Here is a 14,459-nt window from a genome sequence, read left to right as displayed (position 1 = left end):
AGATATAAGTCCAGATCTTACAAGGAATAAACAATATTCAAGGAGGCCATGACAAATTCCAAGAAACATGAATACATGGGCTGCAATATAATTCAAAGTGTAGCAGAAAAACGAGCTTGCTTCTCCAGTAGCGAGAAAGTTGCTTTGACAACAGCTTTTCCCCGAACGCACCCCTTTCAACACTCTTTGCAAAACATGAAAGCATTACTCTGCCCTCTCACCTCCCCCTGCCTGTTTGCAATTCTTACACTATGCTGTACCCTCAGTTCCAAACACTCAGCTCTATCTAAGGAGCCCATACCATCAAAGTCAGCTTGCTAGTTATTTCGCTGAGATACATTATTAAGCTGGGAACCTTCTATCCTCCCTTCCTCCATTCCCATGTCAGTGTGCACCTGGCCGGCTTCAGTAATTTCAGGGTCATCAACTCCAACCCTCCCTGTGGAAAACTGAACCTGCACTCTCTGTTCCTCATCTTCCAAAGTTACAGGCCTTTCGGGGAGATTCAGAACCTGAATCCCTCTTTCCTCATCAGAGTCAAACCTAGATTCAAGCTGAGTCACAACAGTCTATTTGAATTTATTTTTAGGCTTTTTAAAAACCTTATAGTCAGTTAAATTAAGATGCTTGGGGAACAGTGGTTGCCTTAGAATCCATGGCTCCTTATTGGATTGTATCTATAATATCATTCTCCAGAAAGGCAGCACCTGGAAAGTTACCATTTAGATAAATGAACACAGTGCCAGACTGAAGTTGTACATAATATAGCAGTGACAGGATGTAGAATTATACACATTGACTGCAAATGAATTGTCGGTACCGGTTTGTTAAAATGTTAGTTTCATTCCTAATAAATGAAGACTGAAAAGGGCATTTACCAGAATAGTCCAAAACATATGCTTCTCTTCAGTAGTTCTTTTTTCAAACCAGACAAATGGCAATTTCCAGCAAAGTGACCACAGCTCCTGGACTGGAACAGGCATGTGTAGAATGTGGTCTTTTGGTTGTTGTTAACTTATAGCTCTCGTAAGTCCTAACCGCCATAGCTGTTGGTAAGAAAGAGTGGGAGTTCCAGTTCAATATTTGGAAGGTAACATGTTTACCCATCTGGACACCAGAGAAGCAGTTCAGAAGGTTCTGATGTGACTCAAGAGTTGTTTGTCAAGGACTAGGCCATTATCTTCTTATTATTCCTTATTATTGTGAAAGTACTAGCCATTAGTAGAATTTGATCACAGTTCCACATGATCCTGGAATGGTTTCTATGCATGCGTATAGGAGAGTGACTTGCTCATAGATGAGTCCCATGAACCAAAACAATGCAAAGTCCATTCAGCCTCTCTTTTCATAGGAAGTCCTGCAGGCAAACTGGATGAATGTCAGTCAAACATTTTCAAATGCATACTCTAGGAGCCATCTTGTGGATAGAAAGCTGTAGCAGGTCTAATTAAAAATTATTGCTTAGTTAACATCATAAGAACCATTCCCCATGTATTCTAGAAACATAGAAGGCCACCCATGAAACCTAAATATAGAAGGACATGATTGTAGGTTTTGACAACTTTGTAAAGCTAGAATTCACACATTACTGTTAGTTCATTTGAAATACAGGTGGATTGAGTGCTCTACTATCATATCAGAGCCCTTTCACTCATACATGCACATAATCAGTGCTTCGATTGAGGTGCTAAAGTCTGTTGGTTTTTCACTTTCTGTGTGATCAACAAAAGTATCTCCTACTTTTTAATGAACAGAACTGATCATGGTAGAAAACTCTAAAGAAATGGGTTGTTGTTGTGTTCCTTCAAGTTGTTTCCAACTTACAACAACCCTAAGGCAAACTTATCACAGTGTTTTCTTGGCAAGATTTGTTCAAAGGGCCTTTGCCATCCTCTGAAACTAAGAGTGTCATTTGCTCAAGGTCACTCAGTGGGTTTCCATGGTTGAGCAGGCATTTGAACCCTGGTTCCAGATTCGTAGTCCAACACTCAAACCATTGTACCGCACTGGCAGTCTAAGTCAAATATTACCATCTGCAATTCATTTTCTGGGTCATATTTCTTTGCTTTAGTCTTTTAAAATGTAAACACCTTGCATTCCTTGCAAGTAAGATGCTATATAAAGCTATTCTTAATACAATAGTAGAATACTAGAATGTGATTAATCAAGAAGAATTAATTGAAACTGAAAATGTAAACAGCTCCGTTTGCACAAATTTCTACTGCAAGTTTAAACTGTTCTATATTCCAAAGAACACACATATTGCTCTCTCTTCACCATTCCACTTTATCCTCATAAGACCTCTGAGAAAGTGTGTCTGGCCCAGGTTACCCTGAATTTCATGGCTCAGTGAGGGGCTAGAATCTGGATTTGTTGCATTAAAAGAAACACCATAAACTTAGAAAGTCATTTTCTAATAAGAATCACTACCATACCCATTATTTGCTTCTTCTTTCATTACCATTACATATTAGTCCATTTTCTTACTCTTTGTTATGAAAAGGACCTAAAATCTGGGGAGGGAAAAATCCTTTGGAAATGCTTCCTAGTGCATTTTGCTACCAAAATGTAACAAAAAAAGGTGAATGTTATTGCTGCATAGCAAACGTAACAATATTACCAGTTATATTATTATGTATAGGGAACATTATTATTCTCTCCTTTCCCTGAGCAATGTTGCATAGTAACTTCTTTCTTCAAGGCTCTGGCCGCTGCACCTTGAACCTTGAACCTAAACCTGTTTGTAGTCACCACAGGGATTCTTCAAAACTTGCACAAGCATTTTGGCTAGAAATCATAGAGGAACAAATTGCTTACCCAAAGTCCAACAATGTTTTTAACAACACTTAAGTGTTTGAAACTATTTTTGTCTCCTAGAATTGCAGAGTTGAAAGGGATTGTAGAGGCTCTCTAGGTCCAGCCTTCTGTCATACAGAAGAGAACAGTTAAAAGCAGTGAGTAAAGTGCATCTACATGTAAAATTAATGCAGTTTGACACCAATTTGATTGCCATGGTTCAGTGCTATGAAATAATGCCAGTTGTAGTTTTGCAAGGTCTTTAATCTTCTTTGCCAGACAGTGCTAGTGCCTTATCAAACTACAAATTCTGATTCCATAGCATTATTTTTTCGTGTCAGGAGCAACTTGAGTCACTTCTGGAGTGAGAGAATTGGCCATCTGCAAGCACGTTGCCCAGGGGACGCCCAGATGTTTTGATGTTTTTACCATCCTTGTGGAAGGCTTCTCTCATGTCCCCGCATGGGGACATGGCAGTTATTGGTGTCAAACTGCATTAATTCCACAGTATAGATCTACCCAATATATTTTTATGCACTGGACATCCATATGAACTGCACTGTTACTTTCTATTTTTCTGAAAAGCTTATTCTTTCAAAAGCTGTGTTCTTCTTTCCCAATTATTAGTAATGGAACCATTTGCTTCATAAGGCAGGTACAATTCATGGTGTCAAAACATAATAACGATAAATAGTAATAATCACTGTATAATTTGTCATTGGCGCTACTTAATCATTATATGCTCACTTTGATACACATACCCACCCATACAAGTCACTTTTTTGGCTTTGTAATGTGAGATAAATAACTCATTTATGGATACACCAGTAGTAGCTCCCTAATGCCATGTTTCTACAGCAGCACTGCCCTCTTTTCCTATCACCTCTTATGGAATGCTTCTGGAACACTTCAGTTTCCTGTGGGTTGTATTAAATTACTTGATAAATTGGTTGTATAGCAAGGAGATTGCTGCCACCTACAGGACATATGGCAAAATAAATATGCAACCTGTAGAGTTTTTGATGAAGTGGATCTAGTCCACAAGGCTTGTGATAGGATTTTCCCCCCTCATTAGACTCAAAGGTGCTACTGAATTCTTTCTCATGGTTTTTAGGATTTCTGTGACACTGTGACCATGGCAGCTTATTTTTCCACCCGATTGTTATATTTAAACACCTAAATCTTGAGATTAACAATCAGTATAGCCGTTCCCCTAATACACCACCTGGTACAACTAATGATTGCCTGTCAAATTATTAACCAGGCCTATCCCATTGCTTACCTTCCAAAATCAGCATGCATGGCATAATTGGTGGCTTTTTGTTGGACATTTGACACTAAGGGGAGCAATCTGTGTTTGCCAAAGACAATAAAGACTCACTTTGGCATTGGCAGGTGATGTGAAACCTGCCCCGGTTCTTGCCACCAAAGTTATCAGCTAAAATTCTAATTGAGATGTACCCTTATTGTGCTGCTGGTAAAAAAAATAACTGTAATAACATTCCAACTTTTTACTTCCACAAGATGAAATGTCCTGGATAATTATTTTGTTTACTAGCAAATGTTTCCATTGGTGCTACAATGTTTAGAGCATCAGAGGGAGACCTTTAGCCCTGAGATATTTATGGCAACAACTCCCATATCTGTATTGACTGCTGTCTCTAGGATTTGACTCAGAAGGCAAAACATTCACCATTCCTGAGTTACAGTCTGAATTAAGAACTTACAGGAAGGAGAGACAAAAAGGCAGCAAGAATTCTATCTTAAGTATTGTGATAGGCAATCAAGTTTGAATTTGACAGTAGTAATACTAATTCAACAAAAAGATTTCTAGCATGAGCACACTTTTTCTTTTGATTAGAGCAGGCATTGAATAAACCCTATCTGATTATCAGTCTCACCATAACAGTGTTCCCTGTTGCTTTAAACATAGCTTTCATCCCTGCATGTCAATAATCTTCATAGTTTGTCTGCTGAGATGCATGGTTTTCAGTTTAAATCCACAATAACTATTTGCTCCCCCCCCCCTCCTAAAACATTGCAATGATCTTTGGCATACTATATTTTTTCTGTTCACTTGGGCAATCCTTTTCATTCACAAATCTGAAATATTGCGGTTTTGTATAGTTCTTGAATGTCTTCTCAGCCTAAGCATTTCTGCTTTTTCCTATAGTGCAGACAATATTTAAAAATAGGGGTTCAATGGTGCCTAAATAGGGTTCCGTGGTGGTGAATCAAGAAATGATATATATTTTAAGTGATACAGACAACACTTAAAGCATGGCAACTATACCAGTCTTTCATTGCCTCCTTTTTCCTTGGACAAGAATTCTGGCCACATGAGTCCCCAATCTGTTTCTGTGGTCTTTTAGTCACTGTGGGCACTGCTATTTTTAACAGCAGCACAGTACCTAACAAACCCCTCACCTTACCCACCAAGGATCTGAGATTTATGTTCCTGAAAGCCTAAGAAGAATCACACTCCTGGAAGCTTCCTGGAAGCCTCTGAATCCCCTCCTTCCTAACTGCTTCGTTCTACTTTAGAAAGAACAAGCACAGCACACTCGTTAGAATGTCAACAAAGGATTGCAGAAACTCAGGTTTAGATCCCCACTTAGCTATAAAGTTTATTTGGCAACCTTGAGCCTGGTATTCTTTTCTTTTTTCAGTCATGACTACCATCCACAGGGACAGAATGCTATCAGTACACTGATGACACCCAAATATTTCTCCATGCCTTCAAAAACAGCTTTAGCTAAGGATAGTGTGTCTCTTCTGAATAAATGCCTGGGGGAGGTAATGGTCTGGATGAGGAAAAACAAATTGAAACTGAACCCAGACAAGACAGGGGTGCTTGCCACTAAGAGTCCTAGCCTGGGGATAGAGGTGTGTCAACGAGTTCTGGATGGGGTTAAACTCCCCCTGAAAGACTGTTCACAGCTTGAGAGTGCTCCTGGATCTGTCTCTCCAATTGTCAGCCCAAGTAAATGTGACAGTTAGGAGTGCCTACTACCAGGTTCAGCTGATATGCTAGCTTTGCCCCTTCCTAAAATTGGAGAAACTAAAGATGGTACATGTGATTATAACCTCAAGGTTGGACTTCAGAAATGCGCTTTACATTGGGCTACCTCTGTACCAAGTTTGGAAAACTCAATTAGTTCAAAACACGGCAGCCAGACTGGATGCAGGAACATCCAGGAATGCATATATTACATCTATACTAAAGTCACTCCACTGATTGCCAATTAGTTTCCATGCAAAGTACAAAGTGTTGGTTTTGACCTTTAAAGCCCTACATGGTTTAGCTTCATGTTACCTATAGATTGCCTTCTCCCATACAATCTATCTGTCCTGGACACTGAGGACCTCTGGGGGTGTGTGGCTACTCCATCCTGCCAGAATTCTACAGCCAACTGTCACCAGATGACTTTTTCATTAACTACCCCAAGACTATGGAATCACCTGCCAAAAGAAATTCGACAGCTAAGTCATCTGTCAGAATCTATGGTGCAACTGAAGACCCATTTCTTCCGGCAGGCCTGCCCAGTCACTTTTAAGTTGTGAATTTTAATCTGCATTCCATCAGTGGATTTTAATTCTCTGTATCTTGTTTTATATGTTTTAATAGTTTTTTTTATCTCTTGCTTCAATGATGTTGTACCCCATGTCGAACCCCAGGGAGAGATGGGAGTACTGCACTGCTCCACATCATAGATGGAATGGTAAATTGATTTAGGCACTGCAACAAACTGGTCTAAGAGGAAAGCATAGAGAAGTTTATTGTCACTTTCACCCAGGTGGATGCAAATATAGCAAGTTTGCAGCCATGAGTGCTGTATGTATCTTCAATAGTACAGTGTGACCTCTTTTCTCATTTTTTTTTTCAAAATAAAGCCCTGTTGATCCTGTGCTAGAGAAATTTGCCCTGTTGATCCTGGGATCAGAGCAGACCCCAACATCAGGAAGAATGAAATACATGTCTCAGCCAGTCGATGCTGAATTGCTGGGTTGCTAGAATCAGAAATATGGTTAACAGGAAAAGATTAAGCAGGCTTTTTTTCCTTTTCTACTCAGATTTACAGTTTCATGTAGTATTTATCAATAAAAAAACAATCATCTGATTGTTCCACATCATCAAAGAAGCTCAGTCAGGGCAAGAGTATGTGTAAATCAACTACAGTAGAGTCTCACTTATCCAACATAAACGGGCTGGCAGAACGTTGGATAAGCGAATATGTTGGATAATAAGGAGGGATCAAGGAAAAGTCTATTAAACATCAAATAAGGTTATGATTTTACAAATTAAGCACCAAAACATCATGTCATATAACAAATTTGACAGAAAAAGAAGTTCAATATGCAGTAATGCTATGTAGTAATTACTGTATTTACGAATTTAGCACCAAAATATCACGATGTATTGAAAACATTGACTACAAAAATGCGTTGGATAATCCAGAATGTTGGATAAGTGAATGTTGGATAAGTGAGACTACTGTACTTAAATTAACAAATCATAGCCAACCACTCCACTTTAGACCCACTCCTTAAAGTATATAAAGTGAAGGTTACCCCCATGGTCTTATCCGGAGCCAAAGTTTGGGGTCTAAACCAGGTACCATTATTAGAGCAATCACAGCACTTGTGAAGTTTTCTAGGAGTGGACAGGACGACCCCAGCTGCCGCAGTAAGAGCGGAACTGGGAGTATATATATATAGTTGATGGCTTATCCAAAATCAGGGCCTACAACTACTGTTCAACAGGGATAAATGCAAGATACTTCATTTCGGCAGAAAAAATGGAATGCAAAGATACAGAATGGGGGACGCCTGGCTAGACAGCAGTACATGTGAAAAAGATCTTGGAGTCCTTGTGGACAACAAGTTAAACATGAGCCAGCAATGTGATGCGGCTGCTAAGAAAGCCAATGGGATTCTGGCCTGCATCAATAGGGGTATAGCATCTAGATCCAGGGAAGTCATGCTACCCCTCTATTCTGCCTTGGTCAGACCACACCTGGAATACTGTGTCCAATTCTGGGCACCGCAGTTGAAGGGAGATGTTGACAAGCTGGAATGTGTCCAGAGGAGGCTTAAAGAACTGGGCATGTTTAGCCTGCAGAAGAGAAGGCTGAGAGGAGACATGATAGCCATGTACAAATATGTGAGGGAAAGTCATAGGGAGGAGGGAGCAAGCTTGTTTTCTGCTGCCCTGCAGACTAGGACACGGAACAATGGCTTCAAATACAGGAAAGGAGATTCCACCTGAACATCAGGAAGAACTTCCTCACTGTGAGGGCTGTTCAGCAGTGGAACTCTCTCCCCCAGACTGTGGTGGAGGCTCCTTCTTTGGAAGCTTTTAAACAGAGGCTGGATGGCCAATGAGGTCTCTTCCAACTCTACTATTCTATGATTCTACTGGGTAAAACTGATTGCCATGGCAAATGATAGACTGCCAAACTGTGCCTGTTAGAGCAGATAGAAAATCAACATCAGACCTCTTGGCTAGTTCATCTGACAAAATACATTAGGAGTTGTGGACTTCCGATTCGGTATCCAAATTTCTTAGAACTAGACCCAAAAATAGTTGCTCAACGAGTACTGGATATAGAAGGCCAAAAAGACATTGCTACCCTCAGTAAAGCTGGCTCATTGAAATGGTTAAGCCGCTTTAAACATACTTTCCAAACAGTATCTAAAGACAGAAATGCCTAAACACCTCAGGAGGGTATTTACCAAAACTTGTTTTGAGCAGCTGGATACGATGGTCAAACACGGAAGGTTTAATCAAGTTCCATACAATGAGCGATTTTGTATTCATGGAGCATCAGAGGTGGAGGATATCACACATGTACTGTTCAGCTGTGAATTGTATAAGAAAGAGAGAGACCAATGCCTCGGACCATACATTATTCACAAAACACACTGGGACCCACATATTAAAACTTCATTTTTGTTGGCCGGCCAGAATCCTAAAATAACAGACAAAACAGCCCTTTTCCTATTCAAAGCAACACAGCTGAAAATTGCATATTTCGAATCAATTGGGTTAAACTGTGGAGGTGAAGCAGATATTTGACCTGAACGGGATCTTGTTAACAGCTTGTTTATTTTAACTTCTTTTGTATGTTGTATGTATGTCTATGTGTTAAATGTTTTGATACGGCCGATGGGCTAATCAATAAAACATGATTTCATTTGAATTATCTGATTGTTGTATGTATAGAGGAACCAGGCCTGCTCCTTCTCTCTCTCCATATCCAGAACATGGAGGGAGGGCCTTTCATCTCTTGTAGGCTTAGGCATGATAGAGCTATGTCTGCTTCTTCTCATCCTTCAAGTCTTGGGCAGTGGCAGTTGGGATGAAGGAAGGGTCTTCGATGTCCTTTGACACTTATAGTGTGGGTGAATTATAATGCTGTTATGAATCTGACATGGTTAAAACTGCCATCTCACATGGTAAATTTTCCACACACCAGCATTCCTTGCTCCCACATTAAATCATATCATTTGTCATGTGTCACAATTGGAGGGACTGAAGGGACCAAGGTGCCCATGGAGCACTCAGTACTGCATGACTCCAATAAGCATCAAAGTTGTACATTTCATTTTCAATATGCTTATGTTCACAGCGGTCCTATTAACTGTCTGCTGCATGCGGAGAAAGAAGAAGACATCTAATCCGGAGAACAACCTGAGCTATTGGAACAATGCTATCACCATGGACTACTTCAATAGGCATGCTGTGGAATTACCAAGAGAGATACAATCCCTGGGAACATCGGAGGTAAGAATGGAAGCCAGTTTATTTCTCTTCGACCCCACCTCTTCCTATAGAGTGGAACGCCTTAAACCCAGCAGACTTTCATCCCTTCATGAACTGCTAATATGCTGGAAGGGTTGCTGCACCTACTCCAGGGGTCATGGAGTTCCTGGGGGAGTGTTTGCTGTCCCAGTGCTATTGTCATAAACCTGGGGACATGGAGGCTTACATGCTGTCATAGGCTTTGGGGCCCAAAAATTACAAGGAGTGTCAGGCCTCTTGAATAGCTTTCCTTTTTAAATTGTATTATGCCTGGTGTCTCTTCTACTGCCACTGCAGATTGTTCAGTATTTGGGTTTATGTTTACGCCATGGTTGGATCCCTGGACATTATACCCATTCTTTGGCCTTTCTATCTGCACCACCCATTCTTTTATATCCTTTGCCTCTGTCCTCGTCTTTAGTCATCCTGATTCAGCCACTCTCCGTATCTTTCCTATGATAGTCTTTTTCTGTTCTTTTTTCCTGTAATACCTTTTCCATAACTCAACTGGCCCTTATCCTTTCTCCGTGTCCCCTCCCTCTTTCCTCAAATTTCTATTTTCACCATCTACATTACCCTTAGGTTCTGATTCTCAGTTTTTGTGTATGTTTCAGACACTCTTTCGCCTTTTGATTCCCTGACTCCTGTTTCTCTATATCCCAGCAGAGACAGTATTCCTTTTTCTTTTGAGGCATTCCCTGAACTAAGAGTTTCTTTTACTTTTGCAAAGCAGAAACATTTGGGAACATTATGTTAAGTGATTCATTTCTCAGCAGCTAGAATATTAATAAAAATCTCATTCCATTGCAGTGCATAAACTGTAGTTGTTTCAATCATTATGGTACTATTATGAGACAGATGGGTCTTGCAAATTATAATCTCACACATCTTTATCAAAGATGCAAAGAAATGGCAGTAGTAAGCTGTAGAAGTAGCACTAATGGAACAAAGTCTGTCAGAGAACATTATATACTGTCAGCTAATAGTTTAATTTGGACAAAGCTTTTTTAGTCTGATGCAAAAGCAGTATTTTGTGGATGCCAGTGCTAAAAGACATGGGAGTTACGGATGGATGGGAATTTTTCAAGAGTGAAATACTCAAGACACAATTGCAAACAGTGCCAACAAAGAGAAAAAATAAGTGCAAAGAAGCCAGAATGGATGCCCAAAAAACTTCTAACTGGTCTCAGACTCAAAAGAGACATGCACAAGAAGTGGAAAAGAGGAGAAATCGCCAAAGAAGAATTCAAATGAATAATCAACTCCTATAGGGAAAAGGTTCACAAGGCGAAAGCGCAAAATGAGCTCAGGCTTGCCAGGAACAATAGAAAAAGGAGGCGATGGGGTCTCTGCGAGGAAAAGATGGGGAAATTCTGACAGGGGATAGGGAAAAGGCAGAACTACTTAATGCCTTCTTTGCCTCAGTCTTCTCACAAAAAGAAAGCCATCCTCAACCTCAGCAACATGGAATGGATGAAGGATTAGGGAAAATCCAACCCCAAACAGGGAAACAAGTCATCCAGAAATATCTGGCTGCTGTAAACGAATTCAAGTCCCTAGGGCCAGATCAACTATATCCAAGAGTATTGAAGGAACTAGCAGAAGTCATTTTGGAACCACTGGCAATCATCTTTGAGAATTCTTGGAAAACGAGAGAAGTTCCAGCAGCTTGGAGGAAGGCAAATGTTATCCCTATCTTCAAGAAGGAAAAAAAGGACGACACAAACAATTACCGTCCGGTCAGCCTCACATCAATACCAGATAAGATTCTGGAAAAGATCATTAAGGAAGTGGTCTGTAAATAATTAGAAACAAATATTGTCATAGCTAATAGTCAACATGGATTTATCAAAAACAAGTCATGCCAGGACTAATCTGATCTCTTTTTTCGGTAGAGTTACAAGCGGGGTAAATAAACACAGGGAATGCCATGGACGTAGTGTATCTGGATTTCAGTAAGGCCTTCGACAAGGTCCCCCATGACCTTCTGGCAAACAAGTTAGTCAAATGTGGGCTGGGCAAAACTACGGTTAGGTGGATCTGTAATTGGTTAAGTGAACAAACCTAAAGGGTGCTCACCAATGTGTCTTCTTCATCTTGGAAAGAAGTGACGAGTGGAGTGCTGCAGGGTTCTGTCCTGGGCCCGGTTCTGTTCAACATCTTTATTAATGACTTAGATGAAAGGTTAGAATGCATGATCATCACGTTTGCAGGTGACACCAAATTGGGAGGGATAGCTAATATTCCAGAAGACAGGAGCAGAATTCAAAATGATCATAACAGATTAGAGAGATGGGCCAAAATGAACAAAATAAACTTCAGCAAGGACAAATGCAAGATACTCTACTTACGCAGAAAAAATGAAATGCAAAGATACAGAATGGGGGATGCCTGGTTCGATAGCAAGCAGTACGTGTGAAAAAGATCTTAGAGTCCTCTTGGACAACAAGTTAAACATGAGCCAACAATGTCATGGGGCAGCTAAAGAAGCCAATGGGACCGAAAGGTTGGCAGTTCGAACTAAAATGATCTGGAGAACAAGCCCTATGAGGAGTGGCTTAGAGAGCTGGGCATGTTTAGTCTGCAGAAGAGAAGGAGAGGAGACATGAGGGGAAGTCATAGGGAGGAGGCAGCAGGCTTGTCTTCTGCTGACCTAGAGACTAGGACAAGGAACAATGGCTTCAAACTACAGGAAAGGAGATTCCAACATTAAGAAGAACTTCCTAACTATGAGAGCTGTTCAGCACTGGAACTTTTTGCCCTAGACTGTGATGGAGGTTCCTTCTTTGGAGGTTTTTAAACAGAGGCTGGTTTTCCCCTGATATTAAGCCTAGTTGTGTCCGACTCTGGGGGGTTGGTGCTCATCTCAATTTCTAAGCCGAAAAGCCGGTGTTGTCCATAGATGTCTCCAAGGTCATGTGCCTGGCATGACTGCATGGAACGCCGTTGCCTTCCCGCCAGATCCCACCTATTGATCTACTCACATTTGCATGTTTTCAAACCGCTGAGTTGGCAGAAGCCGGGGCTAACAGTGGGAGCTCACCTTGCTTCCCGGATTCGAACTGCCAACCTTTCGGTCAGCAAATTCAGCAGCTCGGTGGTTTAACCCGCTAAGCCATCCGGGGCTCTTACCTGGACCATACAGGGTATAATCCATGTAGCTCTCTCCAAGAGCCAGCTCTGTCACTCTTCAGACAGTAGTAACTACTTAAGGGAGCAGGACCATGACCTGAGTTTATGTCTTAGTTTCCACAATAGTTGCCATCTTTGGAAAACAGGGCTTTCCATGCCCCACAGTCATGCTTTCCTAACACAATGTTGTCCCTCCAATAGAGCAAAATTTATCATCCCCTCCCATTTGCTTCTCTACCAGGAATTGTGGGGTGACTGTGCTGTCTTGTCCATTGACCCAGACCTTTGTCTAGATAGGCTACACCCAGCATAGCATGCAGAATTGGCAATCAGGAAGCAGTGATGCCTAAGTGCTAAATGAGAGAAGAAATTTCAGTTAACTTAGCCATGCATTTCCTTGGAAAATCCACATTTATAGATTACATGATGCACACATTTTAATCTTTATGATGAACCCTACCCTAAGATACTTGGGGAGAAGTGCATCTTGTTTAGTCTGTATAAACACCTTCCGTCCCACAAACTGAGAACATCCCTCATAATTAGAGACACCTTCCAGCCCTATGAGACAAAATCTTTCCATTCTCTCTGTCCTATATTAATCTTGCACCCATCACTCACACGCAAAGATAAATGAACAGAATGGTGCTTAATGGTTCACACAAAGGCCTATCATCATATAACATAATTTTTAATCTTTTTGCATTCACAGTGCTCATAGAGGCACACCACTGTATTGGGGATAAATATGTGACAGATTTTCTAAAGCTTAATCTTCTTTTTCTCTCTTTCTGTCCCCTCCCTCCTCCCTCTTTTCAGGACCACCTGTCTGAGCCACGCTCCCCAGCCAATGGCGATTACAGGGACACTGGCATGGTCCTTGTTAACCCCTTCTGCCAAGAAACATTGTTTGTAGGACGTGAGCAAGTCTCTGAAATATGACCCTGCCCCTGCTCTAGTACTTGCAGTTGCATCTTTGTGGTCTCCAAATTATAAATATATAAATATATATATTATAAATATAATCTTTGTGTAACCCTGAATTATGAGAAACATTTTCAGCTCCCCTCCCCCAAGAATTATCAACCTCTTTTTTACAAGTGTGATTAAAACCTTTACAGACCAAACTTCAGCTTTATAAAATAAAAGCAATTTCTAAGCAAAAACAAAAAAAGCCTACTGACCCAGTTTTTTTTTACTGAATACTTATAATTGATACTTGGCTTGTATGGAAGCAAGTACACTTATTTAGAAAAAAAAACCTTTTGTCTTTCTCTTTCCCCTCTTTTGTCAGCCTGTTTCACAAGACTGGGCAAACACAGGAGACTCTGCTGATATGTACTCAGATATAGTCTAGCATTCTTTTGGGCTGAGCCATGGAAAAAGGAAAGTTCTCCTAACACAATGTGCTGCAACTAAAATAACGCTGATGGAGCATTATCTGAGCATTAAGGGATTGGCCGGCATGCCAGGCAAGAATCCACACTATGCCATATGTGCAAATGGACCATCAGCCACTAAGAATACATGGAGGAATGTGGGAATGTGATAACAGAGCTTAATGGAAATGCTATGCTTGTCCTTTCAAAGATTTTCAAGTTCTGATTTGCCCATTTCTTATCTGCAGCTGATTTTATTGACTGGGGACAGCCTTAAACACTACAACTTCCTAAAATTCTTTTAAATAAATTGTATTGTTTGTGAGGGTAACATGGGCTAGGAGTTG

General features: G+C 40.7%; 1 protein-coding gene across 4 annotated transcripts in view; it reads left to right on the top strand.

Moving 5' to 3' along the window:
- The window catches only part of tmem108 (transmembrane protein 108), a 267,480-nt gene extending 253,573 nt beyond the window's left edge, over window positions 1–13,907 (top strand). For all 4 annotated transcript variants that reach the window (XM_062957328.1, XM_062957327.1, XM_008115553.2 and 1 more), the window contains 2 exons: window positions 9,429–9,583; window positions 13,553–13,907. In XM_062957328.1, coding sequence (XP_062813398.1) covers window positions 9,429–9,583; window positions 13,553–13,675 — 278 coding nt within the window. In that variant the 3' untranslated portion in view covers window positions 13,676–13,907. The remainder of the gene's footprint in view (window positions 1–9,428; window positions 9,584–13,552) is intronic.
- Window positions 13,908–14,459: the final 552 nt, after the last annotated feature.

This window comes from Anolis carolinensis, chromosome 6 (genome assembly GCF_035594765.1).
Source record: "Anolis carolinensis isolate JA03-04 chromosome 6, rAnoCar3.1.pri, whole genome shotgun sequence".
NCBI lineage: Eukaryota > Metazoa > Chordata > Lepidosauria > Squamata > Dactyloidae > Anolis > Anolis carolinensis.
The sequence above is the reverse complement of the archived record's forward strand: the minus strand, read 5'-3'. Positions and strand labels throughout refer to the sequence as shown.